This window comes from Protopterus annectens, chromosome 10.part0 (assembly GCF_019279795.1).
Source record: "Protopterus annectens isolate FY-2018-M chromosome 10.part0, PAN1.0, whole genome shotgun sequence".
Taxonomy (NCBI): Eukaryota; Metazoa; Chordata; order Ceratodontiformes; family Protopteridae; genus Protopterus; species Protopterus annectens.
Window position 1 is genome coordinate 1,692,640,510 of NC_056744.1, and position 24,049 is coordinate 1,692,664,558.

General features: G+C 40.4%; 1 protein-coding gene across 1 annotated transcript in view; it reads right to left on the reverse strand.

Annotated features, from left to right (window-relative positions):
• The window catches only part of LOC122813911 (zinc finger protein 25-like), a gene marked incomplete at its 3' end in the record, with an annotated part of 269,965 nt that overhangs the window by 183,940 nt on the left and 61,976 nt on the right, over window positions 1–24,049 (reverse strand). Inside the window, exon 3 of the mRNA XM_044086455.1 lies at window positions 20,144–20,287. Coding sequence (XP_043942390.1) covers window positions 20,144–20,287 — 144 coding nt within the window. The remainder of the gene's footprint in view (window positions 1–20,143; window positions 20,288–24,049) is intronic.

A 24,049-nucleotide genomic window follows, 5' to 3' on the forward strand; every position in this document is an offset into this window, starting at 1 on the left:
GCCATAAGGGCCTGTAATTCAGAAACCCTTCTCGCAGAGGTAATGGCCAACAAAAAAGCAGTCTTCCATGATAAATATTTCAACTCGACAGTAGCTGCAGGCTCAAAAGGTTGTAGAGTGAGTTTCTCCAACACAAAATTGAGATCCCAAGCAGGAGTAGAAGCTCTACGGGGGTCTTATATTCTTTGCCCTCTAAGGAATTGCTTAAACAAAGGATGAGAAAACAATGGTGGGTCACAGTCATAGTGAGCAGAAATTGCTGCAGCATGAACCTTAATAGAAGAAAAGGACAAACCTTTGTCCAGTAACTCAGTAAGATATTGAAGAGCCACACTTAAATTAGGCTTAGAAACATCAAATTCCTTTGCTGTACTCCAAAATAAAAATCTCTTCCATTTATCTGCGTACACTTTCCTTGTACTAGGCCTTCTGGCCTCCAAAATAACATTCAAAACTTGCTGTGGAAGCTGAGACCCTCCAGGGTTTAAAACAGAATATGCCAGGCTGTTAGATGTAGAGAGTGAAGTTTGACATTGAGTAAATGACTGTTCTCCTGAGACAGCAGGTGTGGAATCGAAGGCAAAGGCCATGGAGGCTCCTGCCAGACTTCTCAGTAATGGGTACCAGTGCTGTCGAGGCCAATCTGGAGCTATTAAAATCATCTTTGGCTTGTCCTGTCTGACCTTCAGGAGTACCTTTGGGAGGAGAGGCAGAGGTGGAAAGGCATACACATGAAGATTGCTCCACTTGAATGAAAGAGCATCCACTTTCCAAGCTGTGGGATGAAACCTTTTGTGCAAAACTTTGGCAGCTGGTAGTTTAGTGGAGAAGCGAACAGATCTATGTCTGGAGTTCCCCATAACACTGTCAATTTCTGAAATACATGAGGATCCAATTTCCACCGTGGGGATCCATAATTTGTCTGCTCAACACATCTGCTAAGGAGTTCTGTGCTCCCGGCAGAAACCTTGCCTGAAGATTCAGCTGTAAACTGAGAGCAGTCTCCCACAAAATCATTGCTTGTCTGCATAGAGGATAAGAATGTTCCCCTTGCTTGTTGATGTACCACATGACAGTTGTGTTGTCTGTTAGAACCAACACCTGCCCTGGAAGAAGTAAATCCTTGAAAGCTATTAATGCAAATTGGACTGCTAACATCTCCTTCAAGTTGATATGTAGATGTTGAAGTCTGGCAGGCCACGTGTCTTGTACCCACTTTCCATTTAGATGAGCTCCCCAAGCTTTGTCTGAGGCATCTGTCGTTAGAATCTGACTCGCCTCTGGTCGGGTCACAGAGAGTCCCTTGTTTAGGTGACATTCCTGAGCCCACCACAAAAACTCCTTTTGAATGCAAGGTATTATCTGAATGACAGTGTCCATATCTTGGCAGTGCTGTGTCCATACATTTTTGAGATACCATTGCAGCTTCCTCATATGCAGTTTGGCATTGGGAAGCACCAGAATACAAGATGCCATGAACCCCAAGGCTTGAAGGACTGTCCTTGCAGTCAGCCTGGACTGATGAGACAATTGATGGAAGTAAAGAGAAAGATTCTTTTGTTTGTCCGGGGTCAAAAAGGCCATCTGGGACGCTGTAGTCAGTCTCACACCCAGAAAGCACATGTCCTGAGAGGGTACTAGACTGGACTTTATTTCGTTCACAGAATACCCCAGGCATCTTAGCACTGCTATCACATACTGTAAATGATGAAGAAGTTCGTCCTTTTCTTGGGCCAGAATCAGGCAATCGTCCAAATAAGGATAGATCTGTATTCCTCTTAGCCTGAAGAAAGCTATCACTGGAGCCAGAACTTTCGTGAACACTCTGGGCACAGTAGATAAGCCAAAGGGCAATGCAGAGAACTGATAATGAGAAGTCCCAGCCCGAAAACGCAGATACTTCCTGCAACTGAGCCTGATAGGAACATGAAGGTAAGCCTCCTTGAGATCCAGAGTCACCATCCAGTGATCTTTGCCCAGCAGAGGCAAAAGCTGTTGTAACGCCAACATTTTGAACTTGGGAATGTCCAGATATGTGTTGAGGATAGATAAATCCAAAATTGGTCTCCACGTGTTCCCCTTCTTTGGTACTAGAAACAGGCGAGAATAAAATCCTAGGCCCACTTCTGGTAGAGGGACCGGTTGTATGGCCCCTATTTGAAGTAGCAGAGAAATTTGTTTGTGAGCCTCTAGTCTTTGCTGAGGAGGAACGTCTGGCATGCCTTTGAAAGGAGGCAAGGTATGGAAATAAAACTTGTAACCTTGGTGTATGATATCCAATACCCATCTGTCTTGAGTAATCAAACTCCAATTTTCCTTGAAGAGTGCCAACCTTCCTCCCAAAGGTGCTGCCAGGCAAGAAGGATCTGGCAGCTGAAAAGGTAGGTCATTGGGCCTTTTTACGAAAGGACTGGCCCCTGCCCTCACCCGAAGACTGTGCAGGTGAACTCCCCGTTCTAAGTCTGAAGGAACTCTGAGCTCTGCCCCTACCACGTCTAGATCTACCCCTAGACTGAGAATCATAAGAAGGATACGTCCACCCCTAGCAGGCCAATTCCTACTAAACTTTGGAGGCTGAACTTGCAAAAAATCTTTAACAGCCTGCATAGACTTAGCCTTGTCCTCCATTTTCTTCAAGACTGACTCCACAGGTGAACCAAACAACACATCAGACTGTAAAGGAGCATCCAAAATCCTTGTCTTAACATGGTCAGATAAATTCTGATCCCTCAGCCAGGCGTGCCTGCGAAGAACTGAACCAGTGGCAGCCACCCTAGACGAGGCCTGTACAGCATCAAAACAACATTGTAAAGAATGCTTACCCACCTGTTCCGAGACATGCACCAAATCTTGTAATTCTTTACACTCAATGCCTTCCGCCAGAGCATCTACCTTAGACTTCAATTGAGAAAGAAGATAGTTTTGATATTTCAACATGTGAAATTGGCAATTCAAAGCCCTCATAGCTAAGGTGGAAGAAGTACAGACTTTCTTTCCCCATCTATCCAAAGCTCTGGCCTCTTTATCTGGAGGAACCGGATTTTTTACAACAGAGGCCTTGACACCCTTAGGTCCCTGACTAACAGTTTCTGGGTCCGCCCTAGGACTCTTATAAAGATATTTATGAGCCTCAGGCACCCTGTAATACCTATCCGGTTTAACAGGAGCAGGAGGCAAAGAATCAGAATTAAGTGAAGCCTCTGCAAACACATCCTCCACAACATCCAGAACAGGTGGTATAGCCAAAGGCCTATGCTGGGGTAAAAGCAAAAATTCCCTAAGCCTTTTCCTGGAATCAGAGAAGTCCTGACCTTCCCACTTAAAATGTTCCCTCATGGAATGAAGAGTCTCTGAAAAAGAAAAATCCTCTGGAGGAGAAGCAGAAGGAGTCGAATCATCTGCATCAGAATCAGAATAAGGAGAGTACTCCTGCAAGTCTTCAGCCGAAGACTCTGAAACATCCGAAGCCTGCTCAAAACTCCCCAACTCTGGTTCCACCCTAGGCCTCTTATCAGGAGGGGGCAAAGAACCTCTAATCAAAGTAATTAAATCTTCTGCCATTTTAAGCATGTGCTTCTTGGGCACAGATCCTGTAGAAATAGGAGTAACCCCAACAGAAGCTAAACCTGGCCTGCCTCTGGGAGAAGCCTTGGAAACAGAAGGAGAGGGCCTAACCACCCTAGGAAGGGAGGGAAGTACAGTAACCTGAGAAGCCCCTTCAGCCTGACCTGCCTCCTGAGAGGCCACATCCTGCAATATCAAAGTCTCCCCCTGGGACTCCAGAGAAGCCTCCGGCGGAACCACCGGTTCCACTGACGCCTCTAAAGAACCGGCGTCCGGTACGGACGACTCTTCTTGCCTGGGTTTAGCTGCTTTGTCTTTGCGCTTCTTCGAAGAAGCGGGCGCCGGAGCATCCGACGGCATATTATAATTGCACCGCTTCCCGAAGACCAACCTGGCACAATCTAACCTTCGCTTAATAGTGCGCTTATTGAACCTAGCACAAAGCGACACCCAACAACGTCGTGCTCAGGCCCCAAACAAGGAATACACAAAGTATGATAATCCCTATGCGGTATCTGCTTCCCACAAGAAATACAGTTATTCACTTTTTCTGACATCCGGTAAACCACTGAGGCAAGAAAAACTAAAATATTCCCAACGGGGTACTTAGCCAACTTTGACTCGGTCTAAAACTCCGAATTCGAAAAATTTCAGAACGCCGAACGGCACTTGCAACGCTGCTTCTGCATCGGACCATGCGGCAAAAAAGACTGAGGATATGACGTCGGTCATGCGCATTTGTACCCTGACGTTCTGATGTCAGTCTTAAGCGCCTTGACCGACGTCAGCCTAATACTTTGATATTCAGGCTGACCGAGGACAGCGGACTACCCAAGTGTAAGGACTGCAGCAATGTGAGATGAAGAACATCTGGTGCAGGACCCTTGATGCTGATGCCTGTGAAATCCCCATCATATCACCAGTTGGTCTCTGGAAGGTACCTGTTGCTAGTATTCTTAGGCCAACACATACCTTGGTTTCCACTGGGATGGGTTCCCCTCTGTTGGTTCTGTGTGTGAGGCGTGGCCTGCACAGCTCAACAATTTGCTGCAGGAGCTCTCTGTCCACTCTATAGCGCTCCACTATCTCCAGCTCATGTAGCCCCTGGTAGGTTACCCTGGGTCTGTACACTCTTCTCCGTCTCCTCACTGTGGGTTGCTCAGCAGCATTCGCAATGGCACCACCCTCAGCATCTTGCACATTGCCTTATAACAGCTATGGCAGCCCCTAACATTTTTATGTCTCCGCTTAAGCTTTTTAAGTTTTCACTTCTCTTTATTGACTGCAGTGTTGCAGTGTTTCTGAGAAAAACATGGGGGAATGTAGTTTGCAGAGTTTTAAGTGCTGGGCTGGGCTAGTGTACTGCTTGTGTAATTGGCTGATTCTGATTGATTTCACCTGGCAGCTCTGCTAGTTCTTCTTGGTTAACTTCCTACTACTTCTTTTCCTTCCTTTTCCCTTTCTGTTTCCACAGGGGGCAGCGCCGCGCAAACAAGCGCATACACGCATGCACAAGCGCGCACACAGGCTTAGGTGGGTGCACATGCACATTCGTGTATACAGGCTTAGACGGCCTTAGGCTTACATGGCCGCACACAGGCTTAGATGGGTCTACACGCGTGCACACAGTGTAAGCAGCTTTGCAAGAAACTTCAGTGATAGCCACGGCGTACACCTTCGGTTTCTGGGTTTCAGTTTAGACAACTGTAGACACACCTCTTTTAGTCCTGAGTAACTCACAGCATACAAATGCCACTCTGCTCCAATGAGCTTACAGTCTTTTTGATACATACCCCCTCATGATGTCACCCATCTTCTACTCTGTTACTCCCCTTATCCTACTCTTACACTCTAGAGACATGGTTCACATAGCAGGAAAAATTGGGATTCACTATCCTTATCCTCATTTGCATAGGACTGCCTACTAATGCTTGGTTACATCTCTCAGACTGAGCTTCCCCCCTTAGCAACCACTACTCAGTAGCCATGTTGTCTTCAGCCTGCCATTCACTTGCATGGCAGATGAATATTTTGAATTAAAACCATATTTGTGGCTTTTAAATTGTGATTTTCTGATATTTAGTGCGCCACACGTTTGCGCGGCGCTGCACTACGCTTAAACATCGGAGATCGAGGAAAAGAAATTATTTTTTATTATTTTGCAACACATAAAAATGCCAATGACCATATATTTGGCCATTGGCATGCTTCATCAACTGGATGCATCCTTTATTTGGAACTGTCATGGCTCCATTTTGCTATTTGCAGAATGGTACTCAGTTGCCAACCGAGTACATTTCTGAAAATAACACTACTCTTACTCGGACAGGTAAGTGTTTTCTGGATCACAAATTTATCTCATTTGCATAGCTTTCAGCAGCAAATGAGGTAATTTGCATAAACTAACACTGTCCATGCAAGAGTCGTTTTAGGAGCTCTCTTGCACGCCCCTGCCGCCTGTTCCTGGATCGGTCGGCAGACATGTTGGCTGCATGGAGTCTTACTCTACTCTTAGACTCCGTGCAAGCCTTCATGAATCCAGCCCTATGTCTAATAGTAAAATATAATAAAATACACATGTGAGCAAAAGCAGTGTTTTACATTACCCAAGCAGTCAGCAATCTTAGTCTAGGGACAGCTGGAAACTTGGAAGCTTGAGAACAAAGCATTTGGACTACATTTTGCATCCAAACTACATTTAAATACTGAACTTACTACTTAAATCAGTTTTGTGTGTTTCCTGTTACATTTGTTCTGTGTCTGAAGTTTAAGCTATTAATTGAAGTCATTTGTATAGTTGCAATCCTTTATTGTATACTGCTTAAACCATTTCCGAGTCTCATCTCATTTTATAGCATTTTTACTATCTCTCTTCTGAATTTTTTCACAACCACACTTTTCCTGTTGTACTTTTAAACTTGGAGGATCTCAAGCTGCCTGGCCCTATATCTGGCCTTGGAAGCTCCTCCCAGTCTTGCGTTCTCTATAACTGGCCCTAAAAAAATCCTTTCAGTCCTATTATCTCTACTCATCTTACTGGGCACGGACAGAAGAAACTCAGAAGGTCCTCCCCTTAGACTGTTAGTGCACTTTTTCAAATTGCCAGTGTGTGTGTTCCTCACTTCTAGCTTGTTTGCCTTTGAATTGACTCGTAACAACTTGCACCTAGTTAAGTTTCTGGTACCTATTCATTTTTGTAAAATTAAAGTGAACTTTTACATTAAGAAGACCTGGACTGAAATTCTAGTGGCATTAGAAAGGTAGTTTGGCTTGTCTGAGTTGAAATATACACATGGGGGGGGGGGTAAAATGACAATCACTTACTGCAGCTATGTATTTATTCATTTTGGCTAACCAAGTTTTTTTTTTTTTTTTTTTTTAATATTAAGAAGACTGGAACTGCAATTCTAGTGGCAGCAGAAACACAGTCTGGTCTGTCTGAGGTGGGGAACGGACAAAGAGGCTTAAAGTGAGATTGCTTCATCAGCCACAGGGCATTTTAGGGACTTAGTGTTTTGGTGTTAACCTGCACTTGAAAGTCATTTTTGCTGTGCTTTCACATTTACAAATTCCAGGATCACCCATCCTGTGGCAGAAGGTGTTTAGCTGGTTTTCTGGGTTTGGAAGCACTTCAGGGAGCACAAATGTAGCTGTTTATTGGTCAGACAGCAGGGGTTAGTATGCAGGTTTTGTTCTGTCTGCTATAAATTAGGCACATTTGTGCAGTGCAGCTCATCACACAGCAGTGGTTGGCAGTGTTCGTATACTAGCAAATGCTCAGCTTGTAAAATCTACCTATAAAGCTAGTATTTAGGACTTCAACCTGTAACACAAAAGGGCTTTGCATGAAGCTAAACTTAGGGCAGCTAGTTAGGGTGTCAAAACTATTATCTGATTTTAGGGTGCCGAATAAAATTAATATCCGATTATAGCACTAACATCTAGCCTTAACCCTAAACATCACTCAGGTGACCATTGTAAAATCAAGTCCCTAAACTATAACAGCTTAACCCTAATACAGGTCCTGACAACATGGATATGCAATTTCCTAATGTCTCTGAGGCCAGCTTGGTAGATATGGGCATCCTGAGATAATGTAGCAATTGTCTTATGTGCTCATACAACCTTTTAATACTTAAAGAAACTAATGCAGTATTCAAGAGGTGTACATATATAACTTCCTTGGAGGCAAAAATCTCTCTTACAAATAAGGTTGTCAAGAACACACACTGCATCCCTTGCACATACCACTCACCACACACATAGACCTTCTTACGCTGAGGCACTTAAAAGAAGCCTTCCCATCTTCGCAGAGCTCCTAAGCCATCAAATGGCAACGCTTGCTCTCAGCAAATCATTAAAGCACACACTAAAAACAAAACCTAACACCACACATGAGCCTACACCCACTGATCCACAAAGAACAAAGCCCATAAGAAACAAACACTTTACCTAGTACTCCTGTCATAAAGGATTCTATTGTAAGACACCACAGATGCCCCTCTCACCAGGCTGGCAAGGCGAAGGTAATGGCTGATTGTCTATCTGGAGCCAGGATCTGGAATATCACATTAAGTCACTGCACCACACGTATCAATATGATTCTATCATGATCCCTGTGGTTATAAATGACCTGAGATGTATCCCACTGGATTATATAAAAGAGATATTAAGGATCTCTATGAATATGTGTCACAGACATGTATGTGTCTTGCACTGAGAAGCATTCTACCTTCACCAAGGATGATGCCACTGTATAAACAGAAAATGATTGATTTTAATAACTGGTCTAGTTTCTAGCGTCACTGCAAGGGGATTCAATATCTAATCAGCATGAGAGGACATGGTTAACAGACCAACTTGCTCTGCTAAGGATGACCTGCGCCTGTCCACACTGGGCATTTAGATATTTGCTAAAACAATATCCACCCCATCAGAGCTTTTTTAGGCAATGTCAAAATGGCAAAACTACCAACATAGCAAACAAACAAAAAAAACTCACAGGAGCCTTAAGGTGTTACTGCTCAGTGCTAGGAACCTGAACAAAAACTCCACATCCTACAACGTCTCCTCACTCTGCAGAATGTGGACCTCTATGCTGTTATCACAACTTCATTTAAAGCTGCAGAAAGTACTCTTGCTTTGCAAGGTTACACTGCATTCCAAAAAATTAGGCCAACAGCAGCACAAACGGGTTAAAGTGGAGGTTTTCTCAGTCTATGTTAGTAACAAATACAACTCCAGCTCATTACATCCAAGTGACGCCTCCAGGTGCATCTGCAGTTACCTCCTACTGCTCCTCTAGGCGTCAAATATTGCTTGTTCATACTTGCCTTAATACTTCCAAAACCATACTACATACAAAGTATTTGAATATTTTATCCTGAAGCATACATGATGGCAAACACAATTGTATTGATATCTGACCTATATCAATGAGTATTTGTTGGAATTGTAAGGAGATAACTTCATTTTTTAAAGGCTCTAGCCACGCCCACTAGGAGTTAAAGGTACAAACTCAAAAGAGCTCTATGGGAGGGAATGACAGAATGATGCCCTGGAGTTCATCCACATCCAAGTCTCCATAAACAAGCCAGATACACGTCACTCTCTATGACCCATAAAGCTCAAAACTCTTACCTAGACCTACTACAGGTGCTCACTATCCAACCAAAAACAATATTTATAGGAGACTTTAACTACCCCCTATAGACTGGGAAACACTCACTGCCTCTAACTCACAGGCACAACATTTCCTAGGTTTCATAAACAGCCTAGACTAAAAAGTGCACACCACAACCAGAGGATCAAAAATACTGGACCTAGTCCTCATCAATATGGAAGAACAATGCACCATTCACTGTGTCTTGTCCTTACTGGTGATGTTGGACCACAAAGGTGTTTCATTTGAAATAAAAATCAACCTGGAAAACCCAAATAAACCTGTAACACTCAAGAATTATTCTAAAGCAAACTGTATCCTATCCCACAAAGCCTGAGAACACAACTACCTATGCAGAATTATTCACAGAAACCCCGAACAAACATGTAAATTGCTGCATTGAGGCTGCTGTAATTAGCACCAGTAAGTCCAAATATAACACCAAAAACAAACCCAAATGATGGAATCCTTACCTTGGCAGGTATATAACCAAAGAACAAAAATGGCCAAAATCACAAAGAGCAACTCTTATAGAACCAAGATCACTCTGATGCAACTACTAAACAAGAAACAAAGAGGTCTAATAAAGTCCAACAAGGCAAATTACAATGTCAGGATAACCTCCCAGGCTAAAGACAATCACAAGGCCTTCTTTAGCTATGCCAGGAACCTTAAAGGTAACACTCAGCAGTGTGCAGAACTGGTCATAAATGACACAACCTTCACTAACCTGGGTAACATAGTGAACCTACTGGATGATAAATTTAGCTCTAACATCATCCCCCATCTTCCCCACTATTCTCTGTGAAATCCCTTCTAGCATATTCCCACCAGCTATCAACAGTGGTCAGGTTCTGGCAGCACTCACCGAGGTCAAAAACACTGATTCAATGGGCCTCAACAATATCCTTGGTTGCCTCCTAAGTAGCCTAAAACGTGACCTGGCAGGACTAATTGAGGCACTCTTCAACTACAGCCTCAACACAGGTTATGTGCCTGGTGAATTGAGGGCTGCAGTGGTCATCCTTCCTCATAAGGGTGGACCATCAACTGACCCAGGGAACTACAGACCCAACAGTCTGACAAGTCTAATAAACAAAGTGATGGAAAACATTTTCATGGAAATGATCATCAAGGACATTGGCAACCTACTGACACTGGACCCATCCTTGTTTGGTTCTGTTAAAGTAAGGTCTTGCCTACTCAACCTGACAGATTCATCAAGAGGGTCACCAAGGCTATGGATGAGAGGAAAACAATGCATATTACCTACCTCGACCTGGCCAAGGTGTTCAGTACAATATCTCATTTGGGAGATAGTGACACACACTTGGAACAAGGCATAAATCCCTACATGGCTCACTGAATTGCTGGCTGGCTCACAGACAGGATCCAAAAAGTCAGGATTAATGAGACTACCTCCACCAGGAGGTGGGTCACCAGCACAGTACCCAGGGCTCTGTGTTGTGCCTGCTCCTGTTTGACATCAACTTCTTGAAAGTCGAGGCTAATGTCAAAGGCCTGTGGCTCACCATGTTTGTAGATGACTAAATTGGAAGATCCAGTGAAGAAAGAGCCAGCATACTGTGTACAAAATCACTTTAATAAAACAAAATCATCAGACCGGTTTCGGCCGGAATAATATCACAGCCTTCCTCAGTGCAATAAGAAAAGAATGAAATTTAGTTAAACAATAAATACATTCTTCTCAAGGCTGATTGGTCCATCTTAGAATTGTTCATTCAAACCAGGAGGGAACAACCCTCCCAGTTTCACAATCCACTTTTTCTCTTTATTATTTAAGATGGAGTGCCATCCAATTTTGTTAGATTTATTGCCCTTTACAATATCAATAATCAAAAATGAAAACCTAGCAGTAGGATGTATCAAATGGTGTTTGTAAAGTGCATTGGAAGGTTTTTTATTTTTAATATTGCTAATGTGTTCCGAAATTCTTATTCTGAATGGGCGGGAAGTCTGACCAATGTAGAAAGAACCACAGGTACATGTAGCTTGATATACTAACCAATCAGTACTACAATTGGCAACAATTGTATTTTGAACAGTATATAATTTTTCAATGGATGAGTCATTGTGTGATTAGTACATACGGCTCTTTCTCTTTAGTAAAAAGTATAGGTTATTTTTGTTCAACAATCAAGTGCTGGATTGACATATTTTTCTGCAATTAATATTTAACATTTAGTTGTTTCTGGTTACATTAATCCAGACAGGTGGGACACACTATAATATTATCTTTACATACTATATATGATGTTGGTAACATTGGCACATGAGCCAATACATATACTTTTAGGTCCTACAGGTAAATAATAGGGTATTTTGATCATTTCACTTTTCTGGCCACAATACAGTAATAATTTGGAACAACCTGGTCTGGCTGCTGTGTTCTATCCATGAGGGTCTTTTCGTTCCGTAATCTAGTGTTTTACTTTTAGTGGTTAGTGTGGAATTGTTTGCATCCTTGTCATTCATTGTATTTTAGAGAGGCAAATGGTGGCCTCAGTAGGTTGGGACACAGCTTGGTTTTGAATGACATGTTCATTCTCTTTTCTATATATATTTTGGGCTGTCATTGTTCCTCCTACCATCATCAAACAAAATACAACATTTTTATCTTCATATTTTTTCTTGCTGGCATAGCTGTTGTGGCTATCATTGTCAGTTATTAATCTTGGGATCTATTTAACTAATACCTATTTGAACAAACATAGATCCAGACATGGATCTTTCAAGTTTGATAACAGGGTTATCAGCTGATAAGGAAGATCTTCGGGCATTTGGGCTTGGATCTTCCTCTCCAATTAACAATATTATTGATGATGCATCCAATTCGGAATCTGCTTGTATTCTAGCTTTTGAAGGCTTATCTAAACAGCTTCGTACTCTCAGAGCCAATATTTGGCATTCCAAATTGTTTAAGGCATATATTGCCAAAGGTATAACCCCTCGGGGCCTGAGAGTACACATACAACCTCATGTGGGGACAGTGGATTCGGAGCTTAGTGATCAGTGGTCACAAATACAGCAGCAAGCCAGTATGTCCTTTGTGGAAACTCTTTCTAAATACTATGATCGAGTTATTGATAAAGAAATTGATGTGGTGACCAGAATGGTGAATGACATGAAACCCTATGAAGGTGAACCCTATTTTAACAAACACCTTAAAGTAGCCACAGATCTAAATAATCTGGAACAACAACTTAAAAGCAGAAAAATTAAGAAATTTAAGAGGGATCAGGGTGACTACCAGCAGGGTAATCCTTTTTAAATAATTCCAATCATGTGAGATTTACACCTACATTGTCTAAGACTTCTAAGAGAAAGAGACCACACTCTATATTGAGAAAATTTCGTCATGATACTGGATCCTCAACTGAGGACATTTCTTCCTGTACAGATAATGAATTCCAATCAGTACCAAGTTCACCTTCACCAAAAAGGACAATATTATCTGTCCCTTTAGGCCCAGGTACCAGCGGAGGGGACGCAAACACAGAAGGCATAGACAATATTCAGAGTTTGTTGAAAATGGCCATACAGAATTAGTGGAAGATCAAATTAAGAATGTTTTAAACCTATCTGATTTTGTACTATCTCCAGCCCATTTATCTGTGCTTAATAAAGGCTTGACTTTTATTCCGGGATTCATGGTGTCTGAAGAAATGTTTGCTCAGGATTTATTGTCTTTTTGTAGAATATTGAACTTAAGACTGTTTCTTGGCAATAATGATAATGATGGTATGGATGATAAGTTTATATATCATAAATCTTCTTTCACTCCACCTATGCATCCTTTGCTACATCAGTTCCAGAATAGCGTTCTCAAAGATCTGCATTTTTCTAGGTCAGAGATACAGTATAAATCAAATAATGTAACTCTTGTGGAAAAACAAGCTATTCTGGAACTACAAAATAACAAGAATATTGTCATTATTTCAGCTGACAAAGATGGAGCTGTGGTTGTGTTAAATTGGAAAGATTATGATCAGGAAGCTAAAAGGCAGTTATCTGATGGTAGATATTATTTTGAGATGCCTATCAATCCTATTCATTGTTTCAAAAAATCAATTGATGAATTTTTGGTTCAGGCCAGGGATGAAGCAATTATAACTAATGATATCATGCATCAATTGATGATTCAGGACCCGGCCAACCAATATATTTATTTTTTGCCAAAAATTCACAAAAATCCCATATATCCACCGGGTAGACCAATTGTTTCAGGCAAAGGTTACATTACAGAACCATTATCTCTTTACCTGACCAAACATCTTAAGCCCCTCCTCCATCTTGTTCGGTCTCGATTACAGGACACTACCAACTTCCTGCAAATCATTTCAGAGAGTCAATTAGAACTGGATTGGTTGATGTGCACACTTGATGTCTGCGCTTTATATACTAACATTCCACATGAATCCGGTTTGGAGGCGCTTACATATTGGTTGGAGGTGGCCAATTTATATGACTCTGACTTCAATTCTTTTTTGGTACAGCTAGCAGGACATGTTCTTAGCAGTAATGTATTTTTCTATCAAGACACCTGTTACTTACAAACAAAGGGTACAGCAATGGGGGCTTCCTTTGCCCCCATTTATGCTGATTTGTTTATGGCTTTTGTTGAAAAACAGCTTATTTATGATCATGGGAATAACATTTACTTAGAATACATTGATATTTGGAGATGCTTTCTAGACGATTGCTGGATGGTATGGACAGGAGAGGTTAATATGCTACATGAATTCATATCCTACCTGAATAAGAACCCTTGGGGACTGCAATTTACCATTCATTATGATCTTAATAGTATTACATTTTTGGATGTGACTATCAACAGATTATGAGATCATACGCTGGGCACTGAAGTATTCAGAAAATATCCCCAATATAATACCATCCTCCATGCGTCCAGTTTTCATCCTCCACATATAGCCCGCAACATCCCCAAATCACAATTTATTAGAAGGAAACAAATTTGTTCAGATGATTCTTCATTTCAGAATTATAGGAAGGATCTTACTAGTAGATTCAAAGCCAGGGGTTATGGTATGGGTTATGTGTTGCAGGCAAGCAATTTGGTTCATTCAACCAATAGGGAAGAATTCTTGAGGTACAAGGATCATAATGTTACAACAATGCAACCTATAAGGCTGGTTACAACATATGCCAGGAACACGGTGAATTTAATTGAAAGTGTCAGGAGGCATTGGAACATTTTACAATACGATGATGAGCTATCTCAAATTATACCTGAAAGATGTCAATTTTCATATCGGAAAGGTAAAAACCTTGCTTCCTGCTTCAACCATTACAAACATGGGTCCATCTATCAACCTTCCCAATACATACAAACTACCATTATGGGGGATCCATTAGTTGGTTGCCATCCATGTGGACATTGTATCCACTGTGATAAGGTGGTAAAATCCAAACAGTTCTCCAGTCGTAACAGTTCTTCAGTCTATGAAATTAATTTTTTTGCCAATTGTAGTACTGACTGGTTAGTATATCAAGCTACATGTACCTGTGGTTCTTTCTACATTGGTCAGACTTCCCGCCCATTCAGAATAAGAATTTCGGAACACATTAGCAATATTAAAAATAAAAAACCTTCCAATGCACTTTACAAACACCATTTGATACATCCTACTGCTAGGTTTTCATTTTTGATTATTGATATTGTAAAGGGCAATAAATCTAACAAAATTGGATGGCACTCCATCTTAAATAATAAAGAGAAAAAGTGGATTGTGAAACTGGGAGGGTTGTTCCCTCCTGGTTTGAATGAACAATTCTAAGATGGACCAATCAGCCTTGAGAAGAATGTATTTATTGTTTAACTCAATTTCATTTTTTCTTATTGCACTGAGGAAGGCTGTGATATTATTCCGGCCGAAACCGGTCTGATGATTTTGTTTTATTAAAGTGATTTTGTACACAGTATGCTGGCTCTTTCTTCACTGGGACTTTATATTGCGTTTTTGAGCCGTGCATTTGCCTCTCGCGCAGGAGTGCCGTTTTGATTGGTAAATTGGAAGATATCACAGAGTGCCTCCAAGACACCAGCATCCTACAACAGGGTCTAATAGAAACAAATGAAAGCTGCCAAAGCTACAGATTAAAACTCAACACAAAAAAAAATGCATTGTAGTACACTCTGGGAAATCATCTACCCAAGCTAATTACTCCATCAATAAAGACACCCTTAAGAGCTGACCCAGTAGTTAGGGATCTGGGAACATATGTAGACAGTAATGTGGCCATTGATCAACACATAGCCAAGATAGTAATAAAATTACTCTATGTCACCCAACTCATAAACAAGTGTATAGCATCCAGGTCCAGGTAAGTTTTAACACCACTCTATTCAGCTCTTATCCGGCCCATTGTGTACAATGCCCCTTTGGCATGTACCTAACTAGGCACTTGCAATAGTACGAATGCCCTCAAAAGCTCTTCACCAGGAAAATCCAGGGTATAAATACCCTGTCCTACACAGATCGCCTTAAGGTACCATCTCTGTACTCAGTCTCCTACAGGTTACTAAAAGGCGATCTATGCCTGGCATATAAGGCATCCTAAGATCCAGCTCTGACGGAGCTCTTGCACATCCGCAAACCAAACATCACCAGAAACACTAGACTAAAGGACCTTGTCTTTGCCTGTAACATAAAAAAAATGCAGAGAGATCAATGTGCATCTCAAAGGATCTCTACACTATGCTCCCCATCCACCATAATCAAAGTTCATCTCTCACCCTACTCAAACAAAACTTTGATCACTGGATGGGAAATCACAAATTCACTCCTAGTAGAGCCCAGGTCTCTGGTCAGAGGACAACAGTGAGTTAACCCCCAACTAACATACCTCTCCCCGCATAACCCTTACCTAGCTCCTTACTAACATACCCAACCATAGGCATCCAAGGCACTCAGGAACAAAAATGGGGTTGGGTTGCATTGCTAAATTTATAAAGACCTTGGTGGTCCTTAGCCTAGTATAAATCTATGAACCCAAGAACCTACAACAATTCTGGAAGTGTCAAAAGATGGGCCTATACCCACATGTAGCCACTACTCACACAAATAATACAGCAGAAATGGTTCCTATGAAAAACATCCATTTGCAATAGTGTATGGATGTGATAAAATAAAGCAGAATTGCCTCCAAGGAAAAACATCCATTATCAATTGCATATGATGTGACAAACTCCATGAATGCACACTAAAAAAATTCAGATGGAAGCAGATCACAGATTCTTGCAATCTGAGCTCTGAGGCATGAGGGACTGACTTACATAAATAAAACTCAATAAAAAGTCACTCACAAACATAAGCCTTCACATAAGTGCTTCGCCTGATGTAGTAAAAATGCAGAATAAAGCCCTGACTCAAACCCAGGCAACTTGGATTCCATTAGTCAATCAGATGTCTGTTGGACTTGGTAGGAAAGGCATAATCATCCTGGGGAGAGAAGCAGGGTAATCCAATGTCACGACCCCTCTAAGGAGGAACAATAGTACAAGAAACAGCCCTGAGGTGGAGATCAGCCACCAAGACTTGTATGAGGTAGCCCTCATGTAGGTGTCGGACAGCCTATACTCACTAGGGAGGGCAATGTGATCCTCATGGTGATGCAGGTTGCACTTCTTCCACCCATGGGAGGGGTTAACAACATACACCTTCATTGCCAGGATGCTGCTGAAGGCAGAAATCACCCTCATGACTGCCTGAGTGACTGAACAGCTGCTGCCTCTGTGCGAGGGATACTCAGTGTGGGTGAACAAACAGGCTTTAAATTCACAGGGGAAAGACTTGAAGGTAGGGAAGCATAGGTACAAAAAAGGTAAACTGAAAACAATGTAATATCTAAAAGCAAAACAAAGACTAGGCAAGGGAGTATATATCAGACATGCCGAATGGAACATATGTACTAAAAAAGCATGAACATCTGTTAGAACAACTATGGATTCCTGGATATTACCGAACTTACTAATGACAGAAGAAAAAGTAAAATAATTCAAGATATGCAGTAACACTGCAGTAACTGAAAGACGATCTAGTGAGCTGTTTCAGAAAAATCATCACTAAGAAAAGAAATTCAGTTTTATTTGTCTTTCAGTGAAGTAATATATCACATCCAGGTCTTAATGTTTAAAACTGGCAAAATGCAAGTTACCACACAGGTAAAAAGACAAATGCTTGAAAGAATACATGAGTCATTGTTGGGAATAACGTGCAAAGAAAAATTTATGACATATACTGTAACTGGAGCACACGTGTCGAGTCAAAGTCGAGAAAGCAGTGCAGAGATGAACCATTTGCAATTTCTGCCATAACAGTCAAGAAAAGGTCTGTCAAATGTTATACTTCATGATTACCCTGACAATAAAATGTATCTCTGACTAAGAAATTTAGTGGGCATTACTAAGTATCTTATGTGTGTAAATTGAATATTCCCAGAAATAATTAAACATGATAGAAAAATAAATGCAAGTGTGAGATATCTGATGTTGCCATACCTGACAATGGTGCACAAAAAAAAGTCAAGAATTCAGATGATTTGTTTCTGAGTCAGCATTCAGCTATAAAACAAGGTCCACAGTTTCTACAGTCAATGGATCATGTATATATTGAAGTTTGACATTCACTCTGCATACAATATCATGCATCTACTGTGTTTACCCTGGGGCGGATACTGAAGTAGATCCAGTGGGATCAGTATATATCCCAGTTAAATTCAAAATAAAAACAAAAAAGCAGGAACAGCAAACTATCCCATGAAAACACCATAAGACAAAACATTAACAAAAGCTAAGAGTATCATCTCATTTCTGGAAACACAAGTTTCTCAATATTACAAGACTTTTAAAAGCAAACTACCCATTTTGAATACATTATCAATGCCAGTAACTCAATAAAAGTGAAGGAAATGCTGGAAATAAATCAGCAGAGATAAATACTTTAATGATAGAGACTCCAAGATAGCACATTTGCAACCTTGGTATACAATAGGAATATGAAAGACATGCAAAAGCCCATAGCCTGAAACTTAAGTAGCTGGTAAACCATCTCAAGGAAGGAAATTAATGTTCATAGGGTAAATGGAAAGCTGCACAGGAGGAAATGCAGATGTACTTATAACACAAGAACACCTACATTGAGAGGAGCCAAGCAACCAGAACTGTCACAGGGGAAAAGTCAACAGTTGCACAGAAGGTCTCCTCTAAATTGTATAACCAAGTAAGTACTATCAAAATGGAAAAACAGATGTTTGATACAAACAACTATATTACATAGTTTCGATCTGGAAAGCTAAGAAACCCCATTCATATAGGAACAATTTGAGAACTGATAAGGATAACAGAAAGGAAAGTTGTTTGATTGTTTTTTTCTTTTTGATGAAAAAGTTGTATTTGATGAAATTTCTGAATATGAACACATGATCTTACACGAGGAAAAAGACCATGACGTGATTAAATGCACAGTTAAGACTAATTTAAATTACTGTAATGGATGCCACCTCACATAATATATATCTAATGACTAGAAAAACATGATGCATGGTATATGGTGCATAACATTAAACATACTAAAGCCTAGCTACATGTATATAATGACTAGAAAAATGTGATGTGTGGTATACGGTGTATAACATTAGACATACTAATGCCTAGCTACATTAAGCTGCATTATACCAAGTGGTACACAATATTTCAAGAAGGCAAAACAAACATCTGAAGGTGACCAACTGTTCATTCAGTCTTTGCATTGTTTACAGATCATTTTAACAAATATAAATGCATTACTTTGATTTGTACCATGGAGAAAGTGCTGGGCTTTTTACACAGTTGTCTTTCTTTTAGTTTATGCAAGTGACTGAAAGCAATCAGTAGTTGTACTTATTAAATGGTCGTTTTAATCTTACAGCCAAGCAACCAGAAAGCCAAAGCAAAACTGAATGATAGCTGTGGTGTAAACTTACATAGAATGAGGTCTAGGGACCATGTGCTTGAAGTGTCACACCATCCAGCTACTGTCTACTATTCAAAAATGGAATCTGGTTTCATTGCTTCCAAAGCTATGCACCAACATCGCCTCTGCCAGCTCTGCCAAACACAGCCTTCACACTTCAGCAACTTCAATACTTAGTTGTGAACTCTGCAGCCAAATTACTTCTTCATCCTATTTCAACTACAATTGTGCATATAGTAATGAAAAGGCAACATCATGCTACACTGAAGTTACAGTTAGCAAGCCATTTTACCAAAGTTGGAAGATAAAAATTAAGGCATTTTAAATATTTCCTTATTCAACTTCAATTGTAGAGCATAACACAGTAAGACACTAGTAGGGTAAATGTCCAAGAAATCATTCTGAGACACCAACCAAATGTAATATTCCCCCAGGCACTACAACCTCAGAATTGTTACATTAACTTGGTGGCAAAATGGGGATCACTGGGAAGACATGAGGGAGGTTACCCCAGAGATACCATATTTACTATTTATGATGTAACTCCATATATTTTTTTAAGCTAAGGCCCGACTTTATAATGTTTCAATAATATATACTTTGTTCAACTAGTGTTCTATATTAACTAAAAAAGTCTGGGAAAGATACACTACTGAAACACAAAAAATGCACCCATTAGCAATAATACATAAATCAGAGGCATACTTGTATGTAATTTTAAAATTATATATGCAATAGTTCTCACACATCTACACATACTAAATAAAAAGGGAGAATAGCAATTCAAAATTAATCATATCATTTTGCACATCTTAAACTGCAGGTATGTTCTTACAAATGCTTCTTCACTTTGGTTGTTACATGTCATTCTGATTTCCAACAAAAGAAATTATACAAAAGCAGAAACAAAATGTGCACTTACTGAAAGCAGACCAAGGGGGTTCTGCTGTCCATGCTCCAAGTTACTGTTAAGCTGTTGGGTTAGCTTTTGTTCCTTGTCATAGAGAAACTGGTACAGTTTTGCAAATTTTTGTTTAAAGTACTCTTCCAAATTAAAAGCATCCTCCTGGGAAACAATGAATATAGAAAGACACATTGAATAACTGCACGTCACTGTATCAGTTGTATACATCCATTTTAATACATAACAGAATGAGAGGAAGCCAGCCAAATGACACAGATGTAAGGCACATCTGTGACCTCAGTGACATGGGGTTGTGATTATGACTATGCTCACCACTATGGCTGACAGGGAAAGAGGGACAATGTACGATTACCTCTTCAGTGAGCGAGTCAAGATATGAATAGCCAGTGCAAACACGACCCCTAGTGAAATATCACCGCTGTCACTCAATCCTATCATCATTATAGGACTGCTAAAGCAACAGTAACCACGAATGTTACACTATGTAACCACGAATGTTACACTATGTTACATTAAGTAACCACAAATGTTATACTATGTAACCACAAATGCTATTCCATGTATCCACAAATGTTACACTATGTATCCACAAATGTTACACTATGTAACCACAAATGTTACACTATGTAACCACACTACGTAACCACAAATGTTACACTACATAACCACAAATGTTACACTATGTCACTGCTATGTTTGTGCCTGACATCTGTGTGTGTTCATCCAATGAAAAATTACTCATGTGGTTCTGCATTTTGGCACACTCATAAGATGCAGAATGTCTCATGTAGTTCTAAAAATGAAGAGTGGTAGCACTCGTGTGACAGAGAATGACTTGTATCATTCTGTTACTGATGTCTAGAAGTATTCATGTTATATAGAATGACCCATGTGGGTCTGTGACTGATCTCTGGAAGTGCTTATGTGAGGTAGCATGACTCATGCAATTATATGTCTGAAGTCTGGGAGTATTCACAGGATGCAAATGACTCAAGGGTTCATGTCTAAAGTTCAGGAGTATTCATGGGAATTAGACTGTGCATACAGTCCAGGAGTATTCATTGGATGTAGAATATGCATACAGTCTAGGAGTATTCATTGGATGTAGAATATGCATACAGTCCAGGAGTATTCATTTGATGTAGAATGTGCATACAGTCTGGGAGTACTCATGGGATGTAGAATGAGAATACAGTCCAGGAGTAATAATGGGATGTAGAATGTGCATACAGTCTGGGTGTACTGATGGGATGTAGAACATGGATACAGTTCGGGAGTATTCATGGGATGTACACTGTGCATACAGTCAGGGAGAACTCATGGGATGGTGAATGTGCATAGAGTCTGGAAGTATTCATGGGATGTAGAATGTGCATGCAGTCTAGGAGTATTACTGGGATGTAGAATGGCTCGTAGTTCTCTGCCTAGAGTCCAGGAGTATTCATGGGATGTATAATGACTCATGGTTTTCTGCTTAAAGTCTGTGAGCATTCAGGGATGTAGAACGAATCATGGTTCTGTGTCTAAATTCTGGCAGTATTCAGGGATATACAATGACTCATGGTTCTGCATATAAAATATGGGAGTACTCACAGGATATAGAATGACTCATAGTTCCTTGCCTAGAGTCCAGGAGTATTCACAGGATATAGAATGACTCATGGTTTCATGTCTAAAGTTCAGGAGTTTTCATGGGATGTACAATGTGCATACAGTCTGCGAGTATTTATGGGATGTAGAATGTGAATACAGTGTGCGAGTATTCATGGGATGTAGAATGTGCATACAGCCTGGGAGTATTCAGAGATGTAGAATGTGCATACAGTCCTGGCGTATTCATGGGATGTAGAATGTGCATACAGTCCGGGAGTATTCATGGGATGTAGAATGTGCATACAGTCCAGGAATATTCTTGGGATGTAGAATGTGCATACAGTTTGGGAGTATTCATGGTTTGTAGAATGTGCATACAGTCCGTGAGTATTCAGGGATGTAGAATGTGCATACAGTCCTGGCGTATTCATGGGATGTAGAATGTGCATACACTCTGTGAGTATTCAGGGATGTAGAATGTGCATACAGTCCTGCAGTATTCATGGGATGTAGAATGTGTATACAGTCTGGGAATATTCATGGGATGTAGAATGTGCATACAGTCCAGGAGTATTCATGAGATGTAGAATGTGCATACAGTCCGGGAGTATTCATGGGATGTAGAATATGCATACATTCTGGGAGTATTCATGAGATGTAGAATGTAATTACAGTCCAGGAGTATTCACGGGACGTAGAATGTGCATACAGTCTGGGAGTATTCATGAGATGTAGAATGTAATTACAGTCTGGGAGTATTCATGGGATGTAGAATGTGCATACAGTCTGGGAGTATTCATGGGATCTAGAATGACTAGTAGATCTCTGCTTTAAGACCGGGACTATTTGCATGATATAGAATGGCTCGTAGTTCTCTGCCTAGAGTCCAGGAGTATTCCTGGGATGTAAAATGACTCACTGTCCTCCACCTGAAGTTCGTGAGTATTCAGGGATATAGAATGAATCATGGTTCTTTGTCTAAATTCTGGCAGTATTCAAGGATATATAATGACTCATGGTTGTGCATATAAAATATGGGAGTACTCACAGGATATAGAATGACTCATAGTTCCCTCCCTACAGTCCAGGAGTATTCATAGGATATAGAATGACTCATGGTTTCATATCTAAAGTTCAGGAGTATTCGTGGGATGTAGAATGTGCATACATTCCGTGAGTATTCATGGGATGTAGAACGAATCATGGTTCTGTGTCTAAATTCTGGCAGTATTCAGGGATATACAATGACCCATGGTTCTGCATATAAAATGTGGGAGTACTCACAGGATATAGAATGACTCATAGTTCCCTGCCTACAGACCAGGACTATTCATGGGATGTAAAATGAGTCATGGTTCTAAGCCTACAGTCCAGGAGTATTCATAATATATAGAATGACTCATGGTGCTGTCCCTAAAGTGTGAGAGTAGACATGTGATGTACAATGATTCAAATGGGCCGTACTTGAAGTCTGAGACTACTTACATGAAACATTGTGATTCAATTGACTCTGAGGTGGTGAGTAACAGATCCAGGATACACAGTAGTTTATGTGAGAGTAAAGAGTATGGAAGAAATCCAAGAGACAGAGTTGTTTGTGGTATCCTGTGTGATTAAGTAAAGGCTCTGTAATGCACAATCATTCAAGTCAATCTATAGTCATAGAGGCCAGATGAGCGATATTGGATGGTACAGATGATCCTAATAAGATGACAATATATACAGAGTATGTTAGTAAATAAAATAAAATAACTTATGCGAGTCTGTGAAGATTAAGAACAGCTTTATGATACAGAATGGCTCATACAGCTCTGCCAGTAATGAAGAACAGGCCTGTGACAGGATCTGCATATTTGGTGAACAGATATGTAATCCAGAATGATTTACAGGTTTGCAAAACTGTGGATGAAGCAGATGATATAAAACAGGCTGTGCAAGTCTACAGCGCTTCGGCAAAGCCTTCAAGGAGTACAAAACCAATGGCATCAAACATTAACTTAAATACACAAAACAATTGAACAGTAATCCAATTAACCAAAAAAACAGCAGTTAATAATTAAATCAAAAGTCTCCAATTACACTCTAAATTAAGACCCAAGGGAGACAAAGTCCCAAACTTTAAAATAAAAATAGTTTCCTTATATAGTAACTTTTTCCTATACACATTGTCAGCATAAAATTTAACAGGTACTTTTTCTAAAATAGTAGCTTTTAAATCACAAGGATTGGAATTATGAAACTGAATAAATTCTGTGCAACAAAACTTTTCCTGTTCTGATTTTTAATATTTCTCACGTTCCTGTAGTCTAG